The sequence below is a fragment of the Crassostrea angulata genome, chromosome 4, assembly GCF_025612915.1.
Source record: "Crassostrea angulata isolate pt1a10 chromosome 4, ASM2561291v2, whole genome shotgun sequence".
NCBI lineage: Eukaryota > Metazoa > Mollusca > Bivalvia > Ostreida > Ostreidae > Magallana > Magallana angulata.
The window spans coordinates 45,867,102-45,886,519 of NC_069114.1; the positions used below are offsets into that span (position 1 = coordinate 45,867,102).

The window sequence follows — 19,418 nt, forward strand, 5'->3', positions numbered from 1 at the left end:
TGGGGCCCGGGCAGTTAATTTTAAAACACGAGGAAATACAGGTTCTGTAGATGCATGTTTGGTAAAACAATAAGATCTCATATTCTTAATCAATACATGTACAGACTATTAAATTTTTTTATTTTCAAATAAAATTCAAAATCAATTTGTTTAAATTGATGCTTTCTAAAAATTTTATTGCTAAGTATGTAATAAATATAATAATAAATACCCTTTTCCATATCACACCCTGTATCAGCCCTCGGGCTAATATTGGAGTCTCGGTTTTTGTGAAGTAATTTACATGTATGGGAATAAATTATTTCTTATCAAGATTTAGAATTATAATCGAAATTCTAGAAGAGCTATATAACTTATTTGTATAAATGTGTAATTATGGTTTTCGTGTATATGTATAATTTTTAAAGTGTGTTACGAGATAAGATGGAATGAAGAATTTTCTCTTCACATAATGAAACTTCGAATCTATGATGATAAACTGTTAACTGGTGTATGATTCTAGTTTGAGCACACGAGTTTTACTGAAAACCAAAAAGTGATGTCAAAAAGGACAGTGGGACAGAATGTTTCTGTTATTGGTGTTGGGGTGGGTCGGGTGTCCAAATATCTCCTTATTCACCACACAGTTATACTTAGCTCTGATAACGCGCATGTCAACATCTCATTACATTTATACACACTGGTTGTAAGGCCGTCCTTTCTGCTGATAAGGCTTTGATAGTCGATACCTTACATTCAGAAGTACTAGTACGTGATCAATGGATAAAAATGGAATCGTTAGTACACGTAGTGGTATGGATCATTAAAAACTTTGTTTTCTGTACCTAAGCTTTGATCTTTTAGTTTTATCCTTGATTTTTCCTTCTTGAATACTACAATATTTGATTCTAGATTTTATTAATTTTAATCAGCGTATTTTAATGCATGTTTAATATAATACACCGCAGTGACCAAATGGTACATATGATATATACAGATACATATTATTACAATAAACAGTGATCATGTGCATGTATACTTCAGTATGGTTTCAGGAATAAGGAATTATTCTTTTAGTATAGGTGATCAAATATGGTCGGGATGATCAAATTCAAAAAACAATTAAAGGCTTTATGATAGATTTTATCACACCTGACTATATTTGATCACCTCAAAATATTCATAGAATGAATCCTTATCATTTATATTCATAAAAAACTTCAGCAATTTAACGATTAAATATTAAAGTAGTCATTGATGTAATGTATTGGACTATACATTACAAATTGATTCGTAGTATTATCATAAAGACACTGGAAAAGATAAATATTTGGAAATAAGATAGCACACTGTCAACATATGCACCTCCAAAAAAAGAAGAAAAAAAGACATGTAGATATGCCCATCCACCATGATAATAGCAATTCCTTCCATACGGCGTAGGTAAGTATAGTTTGAAACAAAGTGCATGGTATTGTAAAATAAGATGGTGGTTTATTTTGTTTTGAAATAAATCAGATTAAACTACAGCTCTTGATAATTCGAAATTCAGAGGACCATCTTCGAGTGATCAAGAGTTCGAGAGATCGAAAGTTAGAAAAAATTTTTTTTTCTCAACGTTGATTTCATACCGTTGTATCAACACCAGATTTTCGGTCATAGGCGAAGAGAAATCAACATAATTTGACTACCTATATGTTGTGCCTATATAACCAGAATCAAATGAGCACCCGCTATTGGCATTTTTATAACTTGACAACTACAGTGATGTAAAGATATAATTTGTAGTACATTGTCAATTTCATGCTTCTTAGGTTGATTCTGCCTGGCTGGCCACACTGCACAGAACGAAGTCAGAATTACAAATAGTTGCAGCCCCGGAATATATTATTCATATATGGAGGAATTGGCTGTTCCTTCTTTGCAACTTACTGATATAGACAATAAAGACTATTTGCTTAGTTTTCTCCACTTTAAACAATCGATAAACTTTATGAAATGTTTTTGTTTTGTGGGTTTTATTTTAGTTTCATGCGAATATTAAAGTAACGGGCCAAGGGGGGGGGGGGGGGGGGGGGGGTCTGAAAAAATATAGCTCGTTCATCATTGCAGGTCAGTTATGTTTTTTGTCAGTTTCAGTGTTTGCAACCTTCATAACCGCATGAACCTCCAATGAAGCAATGAATTATCTAAAGAATAACATTATGAGGTTTTTTTTCTTCGAATTACAATTTAAGAATTTATGGACATATATTAATCTGCCCCTTAAGCCCCCCCCCCCCCCCCCCCGACCCGACGCCTATGTATAACCACCCAAATAATGGGTTTTTAGAGTTTCTCATATTAACAGTAAACCACCACGTTTTTAAGGGGCATTGGGACATACATGATTTATGCAGACCACAGACTATATATTTGCCTCATTACAAATTACTATATACAAATTAGTGCAGTCGTTAAGAAATGTAACTCTTGGAATCGTTCTCAGTGTAACTAAATAAAATAGAGTTACCGGAATTGCATAATTTAGATCGCCCCTAGATGTCGCTATAAAACATCTACAACGTAGATTCTCGATTAATTTTTTGAAAAATCCTTGAAATATACATATATCTGCATTATCAAGTATTGTGACTAAACGAAATAGTAATTCATTTGTTTAAGTGCTTCGATTACTGTTTATTAGTCAGTTTATAATGCCATTTAGGCCTCATATATATCGCTGGGAGTTGTGGCGTGCTCCTGTAATCCAGCTACCTGGAGGCTTGAGTTGGTGGACAGTTTGAGGCCGGGGGCCCTGTCCATCGGTGTTCTATGTCGATCGGGCGTCCGCACTAAGCTCAGCATCAATATGGTGGGCTCAGGGGAACCTAGGCTCACCAGGTTGTCTAAGGAGGGACGTACCGGTCCAGGGTGGAAACACAGCAGACAAAAGTTCCCGTGTTGAGCAGTAGTGGGATCGCGCCCGTGAATAGGCGCCGGTGGGTAGCCCGTCCAATATAGCGGGACCCAATTCTTTTTCTGTCCTTTTCTTTCTAAAAATTATTTTCGCTCGGTCTTGTTTCTCGATCAGTTCATGCATAAAAATAATATTTTTGTTGTTGTTGTTTTTTTTTTTTGGAAATAAAATTATCTATCTTATCTTATAAATTGTTCAAATGCTAAATGTGCATTCAAAATGCTAACCACACACGTGCTTCTGTTTGTTCTTTATTAATACATGTAACAGTAATTTAGCCTACATGAATTGTTACTGTTCAATAGGTGGGATGTATCGAAACAACTCTGGACCTTGGGGGAGGGGGGGGGGGTGTCGATAACAAAAATAGTCAATGACATATGCTTATACAAATAACAATATCTACAAAAAATAAGATTGTTAGAATATCATGTCATTGTGCACACTTACAGGGTCGGTAATTACATGCAAGAAGAACATAGGCATGACTTTGTATTTTAAAGTTTGTTCAAGCATCTGTACAAGTATCGACAGAACGCGCGTGCTTGTAACCAATGTGATGCATCCATATAAATAAATGAAATGCAAATGATTTATAGCATACAGTTATATATGAATAACAGTTCAAATCCACCCATCGGCCCTATGTACTAAACCTATACATGTATATATCTATACATATATAAATTTATACGATTGATTCACATGCTTCAACATACACGAGCTGAGCGAAGGTAAAGATAATACCTAGCTTATTGAGAAAAGGACTAAATTTATCAGGTCAGCAACTTACCTTATATTTCCCTTGTTGAGCCTCATTAGCTAAGTATGTCAATATGGAATAGTCGATTGCATTTGGTGTCAGGGTAAAAGGTTCAGTGGTATTTTGATTTTTTCAGTTACCAATTCAGAGAGATTATGATTTGAATGATATTTTATAACTTTCATATTTTTAGATCTATTTTTATAGTTGATTTGATCATCTGCAGTAAACTTTTTCTGGAGAAAAACAATCTTTGTAAGATTTTACATCCCCATAAATAGAACAGCCTTTAGTCATCTTTTATCGAAATGAGGGTTTTCCATACTTTCAAATTCCTCAAACTGTAGTGAAATTTTAAAATATCCAATTATATCATAAATATTTAATCAAACTATATGAGCAATAATCGGTAAAAATACAATGTATTCGATGATTTAACTGACACCCGCAATTTCGGACTTCTTTCGTGTATCGATGCGCATGAATACTAAAAAAAAAATCATGCAAGATTTCAGACCTTTGATGGCATACATGTCTAAAAGTCTCTCTGGGGATTTAGATTTTTAGATATGGTTTTAGGAATTAGGAATATTAGTTCAAAATATTGAATATTTATACATTGTTGGTACGCGTGTAAAACATAGTGCATAATATTATATCTTCCGCCATTGTACAGACAAGAAGGACGAGCAGTGGTAGGGAATACATACAGTGACGAAATTGGGACGCATTTGCGATTACATGTGTTATACTTAAGTGAAGTGAATATTTTTGGATTATTCTGTGCTGGAAGTACTAGAAGATACTTTTTAAATCGTTTAGAACACGTTTTAATTCATAAATTGCCAATAGTTTCGATTAATGTTTTTATAGTCTGTTCCATAGTTTTGAATCGGTGTTTTGTTAAAAAGTCGGATTCTTAGCACTATTTGGTGAGTTTTTGAATTAACTTTGTTCATAATTTAATCATCAAAATAATATGATTGATAATTTTATGATCGCATCATGAATTTGAGGATCAATATCGATACATGAAGACATATTTTCTTTGGACTGTGGACATATTTGAAATTGAGGAGCTTGTTAGTTAATGCGTGTTTAGTTATGGATATAAAATAGATTTGTTTTTTGACCTTATTCAGATATATCACTAATCATATTTAAACGTGTTCTTTTATAGTGCGTTTTCAAGGAAAGGACAAAAACAGCATTAATTTGTAGTTCTATAGTCTGTTCCATTTCATTATTTCACGTGATTCTATAGTCTGTTTTACAAAGTATGTTCTGTGCAACTTGAATAAAATGCAGGCAGGTGTCTTTGAGTTAGGCAACTTGCAAACGTGTTTAAATTTAAAGGGACATGAATGGAGAAATGTGTAACCGCTAAAACTAAATACTTTGAGTGGTAGTCAAAAATAAAAAAACTAAAAAAAGTTATTTGCATGGACGTTGTCAGCCTATTTCCTTGTCTGATTGATAATTTGTTGATAATTTTTTTATGTTTCAGTGAGGCTGTGAAAGCAGCCTCTGCAATGAAAGTTTGTGGCTTTTGAAACCAAGAATAATGAGTTTCACAAGTGATGAGGTCAACTTTCTGGTTTACAGATACCTTCAGGAGTCGGGTTGGTAGATTTTGCCTCTTCCATTTTGATATTTACAAACAGGAGGCTTTTTTTCTGTTCGAAAACTACCTTTCTGGTCATGCACATTTCATTTTTATAAGGCCTAAAAAAAAGTTGTGTTTAGGGTAACCCGACCTAACCTACAAAAATGCCCTGATCCTACCATTTTTAGATGTCTGTTTTTTATGTGATTGTGAATTTTGTATTATTTCTATAAAAAAATCCATTTTTAAATATGACACAAACAAACATTCTAAAATAAAGAAAATCCCTACCTACCTAACCTAATTTTTTCATCAGTGTTACCCTAAACAGACAAATTTTTTATAGGCCTAACAGATATTAGCTGATCAATATATTTTCCATTTAATGAAAAGGTTTTAAATTTGATTTTCATTAAATTTTGATTAAAAAAATTAATTTCTTACTTACTGTTAGACCTAAAGTTTAAACACTGGAGTCAGGAGAGGAAAAACAAATTCTTAAAATTGACTCAATAAATATTACCAGTTTTTAAACAGGTTTTCTTTTTGTTTCTGTGACTTTAAAAAAAAGTAATGAAATTTCAGAAATAAGAATATTAAACTATGAAACCAGTGTTGTCGTATCAGTCTGAAAATTTATATAATTTGCAAAGCAAAATTAAAGAGCCTGAAGAAGGGAGAGGATGTAGACTGTTGTTATTCATTGAAAGCATAATAGGAATCCAAACTATAAACAAAACAATAACAGAATAAAATGGGAATATCTACAGCTTTCACAGATATGCATATTATTAACACTTTGATATTTAAAGACAAATTGAGTTGCATAGGGCCATTTAGGGCAAAGTTGATCAGTGTTAAACATTAGCAGTGCTGCATGAGGTATGTATAAAGAGAGTTTCCTTGAATAATGCAATTATTTTTGTGTTTATGAAAACATGGTGTTAATCCAAATTAGTCAACAGTTAATGGTTAAGTGGTTTTTCCTGGTTAAAATTGTATTAATTATATACCATTTTTATAACTTTAAATGTGTTATTTACTAAAAATATCGATATTGAACTAAGATAATGGATAAGATTTTATAAGATTATTTCAGAGACTTAACTTTTAATAACTTTAAATGTGTTATTTATTAAAAATATTGATAAATAAGATAATGGATAAGATTTTATAAGTTTATTTCAGAGACTAAATTATAACCCTTGAAGTGGGGGTGGGGGGGGGGGGGGTTGACTTACTGGACTGACGGTTTTCTGTCATCTAATAGCATCATCATTTTGTTACGGAACACACTAAAGTTTTAAAGACAACGTATGTGGGATGAATCATGGCAGAAAATTTTGAATGCCTCACAAAATTAATTTTGAATAAGCTTCTTAATATGTTACTTCGAACCGACCAACAGCCTTTCATTAGCAAATTCCCTAGCTACAAAACCTGCAGAGGGATGTTAATGTATTTCTTATACAGAGGAAATATGTAAAAAACAATCTTTAGGGTGCTAATGATAGCTCTTGAAGAAAGCAAACGATTGGATTTGATCTAATAATTCTAATTGTATTTTTATTAAAATTTGTCATATACAGTTCCCGGCATGTAGTTATTTGAACATAATGGATACTAGTATACAATTTCCCTTGCAAGTAAACAAGTGTCTATGTCTACCAATTAGAGAGAGAGAGAGAAAAAAAATCAATGGTATTTTGCTGCCTCCACAGATATCTAAATATAGCATTTCTCTTGGTTACAGGAGAGGGGGAGAATGCTTGGACATGCACACAAATTTAAAAGGAATATATTTTTAATAAATTGATTAATAAATAAATTAAAACATTAAATTGTAAATGTCTTTATTATTCTATTATATATATATTGTACTGAAATATTTGCTGCTGCAGCTAGCCTGCAGCTCTCACTTTTTTTATTGTGTGTGGTTTTTTCTCTGTCTTTAGTATTGATAAGTTGATATTGTTATTGCATAGCGTAATCAGATACCTGAAATGCATTGTAAAACCGATATGCTTGTTTAGGGTTGTGATGACATAAAACTCAAAAGTAAATATTACATTTATTGACCTGCAAGAGGTTTTGTAGTAGCGTGCCCCTAAGTCAAGTCAGAAATATGGTTGATCAATGAAGTCACGAGTGAAAGATCATTGACCCTAGCTTATGCTGTGCAGGAAATGCATGTCACAGTTAATGTGTAACCTGTAACATTCAGTTAAAGCCGCCATGTTACACAGATATTTAATGGCTTGTTTTAAATGTCATTTCCAGTTCACTAAGCTTTTTAAAAAATCTTGTACAGAAAGGAATTTGAAAATATTACATTATAATTAATACAATGCTAAACAAGTTGTGTAGCTATTTGACATTAAATATTGGGAACTGTAACTGCTTATAAATCTTCTCAATCCAAATCATTACATGTGTATATTTTAAAAAAAAACTACATTGACACAATTTCTGTCTCATAAAATTTCTTGTCTATATATATTCCAGGATTTGTGCACTCCGCATACACATTTGGAATTGAGAGCCACATCAGTCAGTCCAACATCAATGGAGCCTTGGTTCCACCTGCTGCTCTCCTCAACATAATCATGAAAGGCCTGCAGTACACAGAGGCTGAAATCAGCATTGGAGAGGTCAGACATTGTTTTAATTCATATGGATCCTGTGGTCTTTCACTAATCTGCATTGAAGTGGGAAGCACGTTTGTTTGAGGAGAACACATGGGACTGTCTGTTGAACATTACCGTAGTTGTAACCACGCCCTTTCACCAGTTACAAGGAATGAAAGGCAAATATAAAGTGGGAGGGGGAGGGGATAGATCAAGAAACAACTGGACATGAATAATTAAACTAGAAAGTAATATCATTCCAAAAAAAAAAATCAATTTCCTTGGTTCAGATGGAGCATGGGATGAGGGAAAATTGATAATCTTTAAAATGGGCAGTGGTTTGTTGGTTATTTTAATACTGTTTCACATTAACCAAAAGTTTCTACCATTTTAAGGTAATAAATTATATCATCATTAATAACAAGTAAATGAATTATTTTGAATAATGAAACTTTAATAAGAAGCTGTTTAAATTTTGTCAGATAAATTGATAAACTGACCCTAAAGGACATTAATGTAAATGAGATATGATTGTAGTATTTTGGAAATTTAAAAATTGTAATATTAAATTCTCATGTTTACATTATATTGTTTTGGGAGTTAACAAGTTAGCAAGGTCTACAAAATGCAACCTCATCAAAGAAAATCTTGGTCCTATACAATCAATTTGGAATTACATTGTACCATAGAAGAAAATGAGGAAATTTTGAAATGACTAATTGCACTGTCAAGACACAGATTAGAAACATATTCAAGGTGTTTAATATCCACAGAAGAGCATTGCACAGAAGAGCATTGCATGGCTATTTTGATTTACTGCAAAAGGAGGGATTAATGTCACTATGTGGGTTTTTTTTCTCTATAACAAATGAACAAAGATCATTTGATACAGAAAGGTATTGCATATATATTTACAGGGAAGTTCTTACAAATTTGATTTTGGTCTTTGTTGAGTAAAATATTTATTTTTTTTACAATTTTTTTTAATTTATGTATTGCAGACCTTTCATGATTTTCATTTTACATTTTAGTTACTTTAATAACATTCATATTATTCCCATTTGAAATTAGTGTTTGGGGGGAAGGGGGGGGGGTAGTCCCATTAGGACAGTTCCAGTTTTTTGTATTGGTAAAAATGTGTACTTGAAAGAAATATGATGTCTTGGAGATAAGATGTGAAAAATTTGATCAGGTAGCACGAAGAGTTCAGCAAGATAAGAATTTCCCTACATGCCTTGTAATTCAAATGCAAAAGTCCTGGTTAGATAACCTCTGGGTTAGTCACTGATAAAGCCATTCAAAATAACAGTTTGTATGCAGTTTGCTTTTTATTACTCCACCCAAGGCTGTGATCTGCTCTATAAAGCTTCCTCGTTCCTTGATAATAAAATGCATAAATATGTCTGAACATGAATAGCAAAATTGCTTTTCATTAATGAACTGAAACAAGATCAATTATTTGACCTTAACATATTGGAATCTTTTGTGAAATTCAATATCAAATTCATGCATATCTGAGAACAACTGGTTTTTTTGCATGATTGAAAAACACAAAGGTTTTTGTTCCAAGATTGATTTTTTACGACAGTCAATATTTGCTTCTTACAGAATGGAAAAGCAAGAACTTCCATGTTTTTAGTAGTTTTGACCATTATAAGTTACCGTAATAGTTTACATTACCAGTATAAAGTGTTATTGAGAATTTCCATGTAAAGAATCAACATGAACCCATTTTAAATAATAAGTGCATCCTCAGAACATAATTAGATAAATACTGGTGTATGCAATTCCAGACCCACTAATTTGAAGTCATTCAAACAATAGAATATTGACGCCAGTGATTAATTAGATTATTATTTTTAATGCTCCAAAATAAATACCATGACCTACATTTGTTCACTTTTATCTGACGTCGTAACTTTTTGTTTTTTGTATAGGATGGAGCTCAGGCAAAAAACATAGAAGCTTTGACTTTGATAGATGCGGTGATGCCTGATGTTGTGGAGTCAAAGAAACAAGCAGCTCAACCTGCTCCTAAAATCAAGACGGAACCTGCCAGCACTAACGGTGAAGAGGCTACGCCTGCAGAAATCGGTAAATAAAACAAGGCAACACTAAGCAGACAAAGGATTAATTCAGGTTGATAACAAGTAATGTCCACTAGGCAGAGTTGGCTCTGATAAAAAGCCAACAAACACCTGTGCTTTGTTGAAAGAAATAATAGTTGTACAAGTTTTATTGTGACCTAGTTACATAAAAGGCAGGTATTTTTTTTTTATAATCGGAATCTGTCTGTACATGCCACAAAGGAAAAACTCTGCCTACGTTAATGGGGCACATGACTGTAAAGCTATTGCCTCTATTATCTTCACACTAAATGACACACAGGAAAACATTGCTATTTATTGCAGTTTATGCCTTGTGGGTTTTCTTGATAATCAATGTAGGCAATGTGAAGGTCGATTATTTGTGGTGTATTGATTTGCCAGCCTGGCAGCTAACAAGTCATAATAAATCCAATGTAGGCTGGGCTCAGATAACATCTAACAGACCTCTGCAGGTCTGACTCACTCTCCAGGGGGTTACAGCTACAGATATATCGCTCTGGACCGGTCCATATTTTGCTCATGGACATGAAACTGTTGACCTAGGCAAAAAAAGTAGGAAACTCTGAGATTTGTTGATTTGAAAGATAAACCAGGTTATTGGAAGCTGTATAGAATGAGATAAACATGCTAAGAACAATGAGAGCAATGTACTGTATGTTTTGAGAGTGACCTGGTGTTAACCCTTCAGGGGATTTCCTTGCTTTTAGAACCATTTTAACAAGAGCTTGGACTTTTGGTAGATGTGTCAAACAGCAGTATCATGTATGCCTGTCGATTTCATTGCTGGCCACTCAGCCATTGCTCTTTGAAATCAACAAGATTTGTCTGGCTTTTGAGCTAAGACTACGCAATCGGTGCATATTTCGCTTGAAACCGCGTCATTTTCAACTTGTTTTGACCCAAGAAATAGATAGCTACGTCCAACCGAAAGTCCAAGGTCTTGTTAAAATGGTTCTAGTATTTTGGAGGATTCCTTTGTAAGCCTCTGGTGTCTGCATAAGTGGGAAGGAGAACTGGTTTCTTAAGTTATAAAGATCAGCATTGACGTCAATAATCAGACATGTCCTTCACACAAAGAAAGGAAAATCGATAACGCTCTGACCCAGCTGGGTTTGTACTCTTGTCATAACTCAACAACAAGAAACTTGCTAATTTGTATTGATCTTTGCTCTGCCTCGTACAGCAAATAACATTCATCCTATTTGTGATAAACCAAGACTATACTATGTAATGACTTATGTGTCACCATTACGCGGCGAAGGACTTGGTAAAAGATACAGCAGCTCTTCTGAATGCTCATTGGCTTGAACTTTGTTGAACCTCTGTTCGTGTTCTTTATGTGTGTTTTGAATAAAGTATATATCATGTTGGCTTAGATCCAACAGATGATAAACGTGTAGCAAGAAAATTACCCTACATTCCTTTGTAATCTGGCAAACAACTTCCCTGCATTTACACTTGATCTATTTTAATCATGTCTATATATACCGTGAACATGTTGAAGAGTTCAATTGCACTGAGGTATTTCGGAATAATACATTCATATTGGCAATCTTCCAACATCTCTCAGGATCTCAACCTTATGTAAAGAAGATTCCATTATTTGATAGCAAAAGGGAATTCAGGTTGTGTGTGGACGGGTCTATGGGAAAATCAGATGTAGGGGAAGTCAGGTTGTTGAACTGGTTGTGACACCTACACATGCAGTCAGCTACTATAGTCTGTTTCTCATTTTGTTGTGTCAGCGAAACTTTCAGAGTTGGGGAAATATTATAGTCTATTTCAGTGAATTGTAAATGAGTGAAGTTATAGTCTATTTCAAAATTATGTTTTTGATGGAAGTACAAAGAGATCAAGGGACATAATTCTTTTTCATGAATTAACAATCTGAACTCGTTATTTTTTTTTTCAGCGAATCACACAGATGCTATGGAAGTGGAAGTTGGACAAGAGATTCCCACAAACAAAGCTACAGTTTTACGAGGACATGAGTCAGAAGTTTTCATATGTGCATGGAATCCCACCAATGATCTACTGGCATCAGGGTATTTAAATTTTTTGTTGTTGAAATCATGAAAAGTAAATATGTATATATATATTTTTTTGTTAAAGTATGATTTAAAAAAGGCTGATTTTTAAAAAAATAGAAATATTGAAAATGAATCAAATTGATTTATGAAAATCATTCATCATCTATAAAAGTTTTAACTTTTTTTAGGCTGTTTCTACATATTAATGGGGAAATTTTTTTGTAAAAATGGAAATTATCCAAAGTTGAAAAACAATGATTAAGATCAACAAAAGTTATGTCAATGTAATTCATGACTTGTCTTATTTCTCTGCCACATTTATGAAGTTGTGAAAAATTTGCTCAGATCTGGGGATTCAACCGCGAGGATTTGGAACATGAATGACAACAGTTGCTACAGTGCGAATCAGTTAGTCCTCCGACATTGTATTCAGAAAGGAGGTACAGAAGTCCCTAGTAACAAAGATGTCACCTCTCTAGACTGGAATGTAAGTATCATGTATTGTCTGTTATTACATGGACATGAGAATTAATTTGCCAACAACTCAAGTATAAGATCAAAATTATAATGTAACCGCCTTTACAGAAACAAACTTCTTGACATAAAAAACTTAAAAAAAAACATTGGAACAGTGTAAATGATAAGTTATTTATAGATCAACAATGTTTAATTTGTCTCTGAAACTTTTTTTGAGGTCTCTTGATATTAGTGTTTTGTGATACTGGATATACACCAAGTTTTAACACACAATAAATGAATTTCTTACATCAGTATGCATCATAGATTGTGTGTTTTGTAATCAACACAGAGACAACAACACAGAATATTGATTACGTAGTCTATATGTGTAAAGATGTGTATTTAATTGGTTGGACAGGAAATACTGGTATTTACCACTGTTAAATCCCAGAACCGCTATTTCCTGTCCAACCCTGAATTGGTTGTGTTTTGCTGGGTGTAGTTCTGTGAGTGCTAATATTGTTAATGTATGTAAATGTAACCTTTGAGACTTGGGAAACCAAATTAATAATTGTATTTTTTCATGGTTTGAACATATTTTATAATATAAAACATACACAAATGGTTTGAACTCAGGTTCTAAGTTCTAACAACGTAGGGGGTTCTTAACATGCATAACAATTCACAAGTGTCTGTGTAGTAGTTTAGAAAAAGTATAAAGAAATGCATATTATTAAAATGGTTAACTTACTGAAAAAATGTACATGTATTTTGTTTATTTGTTTTGCAGTGTGAAGGGACTTTACTGGCTACAGGGTCTTACGATGGTTATGCCAGGATATGGAGTACAGAAGGTAGTCACATCATGCATCACTATATTAACAAAAGGTTATCTAAAGGCAATAAAACAACCCGAAAGTTTGATTTTTGTGGTGGTTCATGCTGGTATGAAACTAGCTATCATGGCAGAAAAAAATGACTAATCTGCTGATGTGGAATATGTATTTTATTTTGCATTAATGGCTACATTCATAGCCTGTTTGAACCACCAAAGCAAGCATTTAACTGTTCTGAGTCTCTCCTTAGTAAATTTTCTTTCAGTAAAACTGTGAAAGTATGTGATTTATTATTATTGTCAATCAAAACGTTTAACAAAAAGAACAGCTGTTTTACCATATATGTGAAGGCTACCATGGTAACTACTGGTACAGATACTTGGAAGTCTAATGGTCAGCGGGAACTAGTCTCTGGAGTCTGTACCCTCAATATAGCTTAGGTTTCTATCTATCAAGAAATAATCCATGCAAAGTCAACACCAAAAGTACAAGGAAAACATCAATGAACAATGTTTAAATTTTTTATCATAGCTACTTGAATTGAAGTTGACATTGCCTTCATAGCAAGGAATGCAAATAATCAAGCGCTAACATTGTTTAACTGGAAAGAGTAGATTTCAATTTTGTCGGTGTAGACCTGTATGAATTACAATCGGTTTTCAAAAGAAATAGACGAAAAATTCATTTTTTATAAAATATATAAATGTACATGCATATCAATCTCTCTTGGTGCTGGTATTGCAGAAAAAAATTATCAGTTAAAAAATATTATTAGTTGTTTCTCTTGATCTTTCTGAACTCGCTATCCTTTTATCTGTTGCAGGAAGACTAGTGAACACATTAGGGCAACACAAAGGACCAATTTTTGCTCTGAAGTGGAATAAACGAGGAAATTATATTCTAAGTGCAGGTGTAGACAAGGTAATTTTGCCTGGAATGTTTTTTACTTGAGTTGTTTTCGAGAGAAAAGATTCAAGGAACATACATTGTATTTGTTAAAGTTGATATCAACCAAGCGCAAGAATAAATTAGAGAAGGAGCTGTTTTGGCATACAAAATTTGTTTTCAGAACTTTAATTCAAGGATTATGAAATAGTTTTCATATAGAACATTAAACATCTTATCTTTTGTAAATGATTTCTGTTCAGCCAAATACTACAGGTTTATCACATCAAAATTTTGCCATAAAATGTCACAGCAATGCTTAATTTGAGTGCTTGATATTATTCCATTTTGACTCCAATTTCTGAAGATTTCACTTTTGACATGTTTTGGAGTACCGGTATATTTTTGTATTTCATGTGTATTTCCATTTTTCACAGCTTGATTAAATATGTAGGTGTAGAATTTTAAAAATATATAAACTAATTTGATTGATCTTAAGATTTTGCAGACCAAATTTTGTAATAAATAAAATAAAATAGTAACACTACTCATGGAATTGACTTTTTTAGGATTATTGTTTGAACAATATCTGAACATAGCTGATTTAGAGTCTGTTGTAACTGTTAATCTGAAGGAGAAATCTCTGAAAAATACTCTGAAAAATACTGCTATTTTAGACTGTTGACTTAACAGCAAATTAAAAAAACATAAGAAACAAATATTCAAGAAAAACAAAATTAATTCACAGGCCATCAGATTTATTGGTAAATATTGAATAAATGATCTGCCAGAACGGATTGTTCTCATCCCACAAACATGTCGGCCTTATTTAGCTCAATTTTATCTTATGAATCAATTCCCAAAAACTATTGCAAAAGTCTACGAATTTTTAATCGACCCTCATATGTAAATTAATAATGTGCACAGGGCCATTGCCACCCAATATTGATTGTTAATGATTGCCCTGAAGTAACTTGAAGTTTTCAGCTCCACTGTAAATGAAGGAAAATTAGAGGAAAATAAAGTGGAGACATGGCAAAAATTTCTGTTCATACAGTATTCAAGATTCGTATGTATATAAAGTTTAATTCACTCGTGTTTTCTTTCAGACCACAATAATCTGGGATGCTAGCTCAGGAAATTGTACACAGCAATTCGCATTTCATTCTGGTGAGTCATGCCTACCAAAGTCACATTTTTTTCACTTTATTTTTTCTAAAGATGATTCATTAATTAGCAAGTAGTCATTAGTTTAAAAAAGGAAATGAGAATTACGATGTGAAGAAGAGGGTTAACACCTCATTATCTTATAAAAATGTTTATCATCAACAGCCCCCGCGCTGGACGTGGATTGGCAGAGTAATGCTACATTTGCATCGTGCTCTACCGACCAATGCATCCATGTGTGTAGGCTAGGAATGGAGCGTCCAATGAAAACATTCCAGGGACATACAGTACGATTTTGTTTGTTTATGCCAGACGTCTAATAGCACAACTGCTTTGTTTGATTCATCACTGTTGCTTCTCTAAACATACCTTCATTTATTTTGATCCTATAATGTATTGCAGAATGAAGTTAATGCCATCAAATGGGATCCACAAGGTCAACTTCTTGCCTCGTGCTCAGATGATATGACATTAAAAGTAAGGTTCCTATACATGTGTTCATGCATGCATGTAATGGTGGTAATCTTTGAATAAAAATTACAGGTTATTGTTTCTGATTATTTTGCTTTGTGAGAGTAAGAGATTGGGATGTTGTAGATATGGAGTATGAGACAGGATCCTTGTGTGCATGATCTCCAGGCCCATAGTAAAGAAATCTACACAATCAAGTGGAGCCCCACCGGGCCCGGCACAAACAACCCCAATGTACCGCTCATACTGTCCAGGTAACAAGTCTCACTGCTCTACCTGTAAATATTCATACAGGTCATATTTATTTATCTCACAAACAACCCCAATGTACCACTCATACTCTCCAGGTAACGAGTCTCACTGCACTACCTGTAACTTTTCATACAGGTCATTTATTTATCTCAGAGCTATGTAGTCCTTTTTTTTTTATCATAATATGTTTCCATATATGTTGTAATTAATGGTATGCTTGTTGTTTTTCTTCAGTGCATCTTTTGACTCGACAGTGAGGTTATGGGAGGTAGAACAGGGTCGTTGTCTCCACACCCTGACCAAACACCAAGAGCCCGTCTACAGTGTGGCCTTCAGTCCCGACGGCAAATACCTGGCCAGTGGATCCTTCGACAAGTGTGTCCATATCTGGAATGTTCAGGTAATGTTCTGTTTGCTTGTTGGTAGATCACATTTTTTTTGCTGCATAGTTATCAAACCATTCCTGATTTCACATTGGTGGTGTACCTACAAAAGTGTTATATGAATCAGAAACAATGATATTGATGTTTATTTTTTTTCCAGAGCGGACAGTTAGTGCACAGTTACCGAGGGACGGGGGGAATATTTGAGGTGTGCTGGAATCATCGGGGTGACAAAGTAGGAGCCAGTGCATCAGATGGATCAGTAAGTCTATAAAAAAAAAATAAAAGAACAATTAGATGCCACTAGATTTTTTGCAAAGAAATTTATTTCTTTATTAAATGAAAGTTTAGTTTTATACAAGATCATGTCAACACCAAGATGTATGTACTTACATAGCTTCTTCATCTGTTCCAGGTGTTCGTCCTAGATTTGCGAAAATGATATTCCACAGTTAACCTTGAGACGTTCTTGAGTTAAATATTGTTTGTCTGTGATATGTGTTGATGGTGTGCAGTTGATAGACCATTGTCCTGCCTTCTGAAGGCACCAGCCAGCCCCAGAGAGAGGCTCAGAGCCCCGCCCACATCATTACAGCACCGTGTCACACCCAAGCTGTCCAATGCTTCCCTCTCAAGCATTCAGTCCACTGACCAATATAGAGGAAGGGAAAGATGACAAGATCGTATTGTGAAGAAACTACATATTGTTCACATTACATGTGTGTGTATATATATACTAATAGGTCTATATTAGTTTTCATGGGAAAATTGTTAAAGTAATATTGATCTCAGGTGTGTAAGTGTTTGTGTATAAGTGTTTTGATTTGAGTGTTGTCATCTTTCCACCTCTCACAGAAAGTGCTACTTTTATACTAATATACGAAAAAAGAAAAAAAAAATTCATGTTATAAATTTTGTTGCTTTAGAACTGGGAAAAATGACGAATTGAAATGGCTTTTTTTACTGTCAGAAAAGGTATACAAAGGCTATATTTTAAACTATACTAGTATTTGGTTTTTGTTTTCTTGAGACATTAAAACCACATCTTGTTTATCATAAACAAAAGGTTTTGAACAATAACAAATAACTAGGTGTGCATTATTGATACGCCTTTGTTCAAAAGCTGTATTTCACAAGATGACTGGTTTTATGGAGATGGCAGCTATGTCATTTTTAGTTCTTTATGTAGTCATTATTTGTATTCTTGTACCAAAAATAAAAACATGCAGAAAATAGATAATTACAGTATGAGAAAATAGATTTAAAAGTTTTATGGAATTAAAAAAATTAAAAAGTTGTACGTGTATTTTAATTCAGTATGAACCTTATTCTTATTCTGTATGAACCTAAAAATTATCTGGAGATATCATTAAAATATGTCTATATCTTTTTAGAGAAGGTAAAAATTGAGTAAATCTTTAATAATTTGATCATGCCAGTGTTTATTAAAACTCTGTGCCAAGCTTTGGTATGTACCTGTAGAAACATTTAATACAAAGTGGTAGTTGTTGCCCTGATAAAAGATATCACTCTGTACTGTGTGCATGAATCTTGCTATTGTAGATCATGTATGTACTAGGGCGTTTCATTTGTCAAATACAGAGACAATTTGTCAACATATCTCGATTGTTCTCATTGAAAATCATATTTTGCAGACAGGTTTTGGGATAACAGCACTACATGTATCAAAAACATTTTGAAACAAAGAAATGTTTACCGTAATACTCATACAGTAAGGCAAAAGGCTATAAAATTATTGCACTATTCTAGTATATCGAATGCTATGTGCGACCAGCATGTTGATGGCATCATTAACATTGTAGATACTTGTTTTTTGGTTCAAACAAACTGCAAGATGTACAGCAAAAATAACAAGCTAATAAATGTTGGTAATTATAGAGAGAGATAGAACTTTCTGAAAGGAGTGACCAACTCATAACGAGGGTGACAAATTGGTCGTATAATACAATGTTTATTGAAATTTTCAGAGTTTATTTAAAAAACTTTCTGATTATCAATAAGGACAAGTGAATGAACTATGGCACAGGCACTTTATTCTCAATGTTTTAATTCAGTCCACATACCAGTAACATCAATAAACCAACTTCAGAGCTATCTCAATGATCTCCGATCCTTAGCAATGTTCATATCTGTACCATAAATCTGCCTTTTATGTAGACAAATTTAATAAGTCTTGGAATGTTTACATAACGCTAAGCAATTCAATGTACTGGTTGGCTTAATGGCTCCACAGAGACTTAATGCCTAGATGTAAAAGGGTTCGAGCCACCCACTGGTACAACTTTTTTCTAATTGGATCTCAACTTGTATTCGTTATTAATTCCATTTTATTCATCATGGCCAAAATTGCAATAACTTTGTAAAGTGCATGGAAACCATAAAAAAAAGTTTTATTTTATTTCATTTATAAAGTTTGAAGGAAAAATAACATTTTTTATGATGAAAAAAAAATACTTTGAGGCTTAGAATCAGAGAACCATAAAAGCTTCATCAACTGATTTGGTAATAATGAACTGTCACATATGGAGTCAGGCTCTTAACATGTAAATGGTACATTAAAATCCCGCAAAAATTGTCAAACTTTACCGAAAACAAAAAATCCCACTATATACAGGACATTTGGGGCCAGGTGTGTACATACGTTGCCGGTGGTAACAAAATTGGAATGTACTGTATGTATGCTAATGTATGCAACAGCCAGTGGACCCTTCTGGAAAATTATTGAGCACATAAGGAAAAATAAAATGTAATATTTGTCAATCAACAAATACACGTAGCTGCAGAACTGTATACCGGTAGTAGCTCCGCAGGAAATTGGGGTTGACGTACGGACCACCATTCTGCAGTTATCAAACAAAATGAAAAGCTCAAG

The 19,418-nt window shown here is 33.5% G+C and overlaps 1 protein-coding gene across 1 annotated transcript; it reads left to right on the forward strand.

Moving 5' to 3' along the window:
- The first annotated feature begins 4,195 nt into the window (after nt 1–4,195).
- On the forward strand, nt 4,196–18,145 carry LOC128179921 (F-box-like/WD repeat-containing protein TBL1XR1). The gene is made up of 15 exons (XM_052847601.1): nt 4,196–4,633; nt 5,209–5,323; nt 7,813–7,958; nt 9,872–10,028; nt 11,955–12,087; nt 12,418–12,559; nt 13,322–13,385; nt 14,191–14,288; nt 15,362–15,422; nt 15,585–15,706; nt 15,822–15,896; nt 16,017–16,144; nt 16,377–16,542; nt 16,686–16,787; nt 16,941–18,145. Exons 2-15 carry the CDS (start codon nt 5,266–5,268, stop codon nt 16,965–16,967), a joined length of 1,479 nt encoding a protein of 492 aa, XP_052703561.1. The 5' UTR covers nt 4,196–4,633; nt 5,209–5,265; the 3' UTR covers nt 16,968–18,145.
- Nucleotides 18,146–19,418: the final 1,273 nt, after the last annotated feature.